General features: G+C 40.7%; 1 protein-coding gene across 1 annotated transcript; it reads left to right on the top strand.

The window, feature by feature from the left end:
• Nucleotides 1-528: 528 nt before the first annotated feature.
• On the top strand, nt 529-1,966 carry LOC125201891 (1-aminocyclopropane-1-carboxylate oxidase-like). Its single transcript, XM_048100182.2, has 2 exons — nt 529-697; nt 922-1,966. Exons 1-2 carry the CDS (start codon nt 593-595, stop codon nt 1,768-1,770), a joined length of 954 nt encoding a protein of 317 aa, XP_047956139.1. The 5' UTR covers nt 529-592; the 3' UTR covers nt 1,771-1,966.
• Nucleotides 1,967-2,978: the final 1,012 nt, after the last annotated feature.

Raw genomic sequence — 2,978 nt, forward strand, 5'->3', positions numbered from 1 at the left:
CTTTAGTTTAGCTAAACGTATCCACAAAATTAGCCATAAGTTCACAAAACAAAATCTATCATTTCTTCAAAAATAAAATAAAAGAGGAATCTTGATTTCCGACTAGAATAGAAAAACAGACCAATTACTTTTTTAGATACTCCATATAACTAGATGATGATCACTTTGTGCTATAATAGTTAGGTGACTGTACAATGACTACTAGACTATTACACCCACATATAATTGGTCCATTTCGGATATTTGATTCGTACTATATTTATATAAAATTTATATTCTAGTATTCCATTAAAAATGAAGAAATAAACTTTTTTAGGCAAACTGAATTTTCAAAGTAAAAATTGGAATTCGAACACGACATGGAAAAAGAAGGTGGCGCATGGACCATATTGACTCAACGCAAGTTCTGCGAAGGCCGTTGAATGGAAAAATCGTTAAATCTTAATTAATGTGATTAGCAAAAATAATTAAGAAAATGTCGTAATCCATCTCACTTCCACGCCTATAAATACTCTTTACCTGCACACAGACTAAATCAACTCATCAAATACGACAACAAAAGAAAGAGAAAAGAAAAACGTGAAATTAAACAATGGCAAATTTCCCAGTTATCAGCTTGGAGAAGATCAATGGCGAAGAAAGAGGTCAAGTGCTGGAACAGATCAAAGACGCTTGCGAAAACTGGGGCTTCTTCGAGGTAAATTGATTCAATTTCATCATACACCATAACTCGTTTATGTGTTTAATTTTGTGTTACTTGATTAAGCATTTGCAGTTGATTCAATTTCATCATACACCATAACTCGTTTATGTGTTTAATTTTGTGTTACTTGATTAAACATTTGCAGTTGATTCAATTTCATCATACACCATACCTCGTTTATGTGTTTAATTTTGTGTTACTTGATTAAACATTTGCAGCTAGTGAATCACGGGATCGCTCCGGAGTTCATGGATAAGGTCGAGCGTCTGACGAAGGAGCACTACCGGAAATGTATGGAGCAGCGCTTCAACGAGATGGTTGCCAGCAAGGGCCTCGAGGCGGTCCAGTCCGAGATCGACGATCTCGACTGGGAGAGCACCTTCTTCCTCCGCCACCGCCCTGTCTCCAACATCTCCGAGATCCCGGAGCTCGATGAGGAGTACAGGGCCGTGATGAAGGAGTTCGCGGCCAAGCTGGAGAAGCTGGCCGAGGAATTGCTAGATCTGCTGTGTGAAAATCTAGGCCTGGAGAAGGGCTACTTAAAGAGGGCCTTCCTCGGCTCGACCGGGCCCACTTTTGGGACCAAGGTCAGCAACTACCCGCCCTGCCCGAAGCCTGACCTGATCAAAGGGCTCCGGGCCCACACTGATGCCGGTGGCATCATCTTGTTGTTCCAGGACGACAAGGTGAGTGGGCTCCAGCTCCTCAAGGACGGCGCGTGGGTGGACGTGCCGCCCATGCGCCACTCCATCGTGATCAACATCGGGGACCAGCTCGAGGTGATCACGAACGGGAAGTACAAGAGTGTGATGCACAGGGTGATCGCGCAGACGGATGGGACGCGCATGTCGCTCGCGTCCTTCTACAATCCTGGCGCTGACGCAGTGATATATCCTGCGCCAGCGCTGGTGGGGGAGGAGGACTGCGGGGAGGTGTACCCGAAGTTCGTGTTTGAGGACTACATGAAGCTTTATGCAGGCGTTAAGTTCCAGGCGAAGGAGCCGAGATTCGAAGCTTTTAAGAACGTCGACACGGCTTCTAACGTCGGAGAGATTGCTACGGCTTGAGTGAATTTTTTTTTATGGTGTTTGTGTTGTTAATTAAAGATGTTTGTGTGTGTGATTAATTAGATGATATGAGTATGTGTGCTTGCTAGATTAGTGTGTGGGAATGGGATGATTCAACTTTGGGGAGGGGGTTTCTAGTCTACTTGTGAGGAACTTCTTCATCTAATAATTAATCATTGTTACTATTACTATTAAATTCTTGTGTTGATTGGTGATTGATTATTTGTGTGTAGTGATAGCATGATGTTAACTCTGTTTTACAGAAGGAATAAAATCATGTGTGTGGAGACAAACTCCAATTATTGAAATCCAACATCCCTCAACAGGAACAGATGATGGGATGGAAGTGTTGGTATTGGTATTTTAAGATATCTAAGCCAGATTATGTTACTCACAATTATTTGCTAATTTGCAGATCTAAGACAGAATCTAGTAAAGACGTTTGAAAATAATATAAAATGAAACAAGGTAATTAGGTAAATCAGAGTAAAACATAGTAAGCGCCGCAACATTAAGTAAAAAGGTTAATATAAAATAGTACTACTACTACTTTAGAAGCTAAAGCAAAAGTTAAGACAAAGTGATCTCACTCATGCTGCATTAGTGGGTTTTGTTTCCACTTTGCCTCATTATTTGGGAACAACAAAATCACAATTGAGCAATTTAGGGCACCTGCAACCGGGCGTCGCCAGCGTAGAGGTGCACGGGGAGGGGTCTGGGTCGGTGCGGGAGGGGTGAGAAGCCGCGTAGTGGTGCGTACCGCGTTGTGAAGAACCAGAGCCAAGCCCATTTTTTTAATTGAATATTGAATTTTGAATTATTTTATTGAACAATGTACGTGGATCTAGCCTGCAATTTGGTGTAGCTGTGGTATGCAAATTTCCAATATCAGACCAAAAAAAATATTACCAAAGATCTCTGGCCAAACACTTCCTTCTTTTTGGCCCCTTTTAGTTTTAGTAGATACTACTACTATTTTAGTTTTTTTTTGTTATATTCCTCTCTTATTCATTCTCATTATTTTTCACATTTCCTTCTTTTCTTAATGCAGTATTTAATTTCTTATTCTTCTCTCTATTCATTCTCAATTCAATTTAACAATAAATACGTTAATGTGGACGCATGGACCATATTGTCTCAACGGAAGATATCTAATCTAGATTTTGTTCCTTCCACTTATTTGCTAATTAATTTGCAGATCTAAGACC

This window comes from Salvia hispanica, chromosome 2, assembly GCF_029641045.1.
Source record: "Salvia hispanica isolate PSC_SH4W2 chromosome 2, Shi_PSC_v1, whole genome shotgun sequence".
Lineage (NCBI taxonomy): Eukaryota > Viridiplantae > Streptophyta > Magnoliopsida > Lamiales > Lamiaceae > Salvia > Salvia hispanica.

Bases quoted from the DNA above. Each gene is read 5' to 3' on its own strand.
- LOC125201891 (XM_048100182.2), top strand. From the start codon at position 593: ATGGCAAATTTCCCAGTTATCAGCTTGGAGAAGATCAATGGCGAAGAA. The intron at 698-921 runs GTAAATTGATTC...AAACATTTGCAG, and splicing joins AAAACTGGGGCTTCTTCGAG to CTAGTGAATCACGGGATCGC.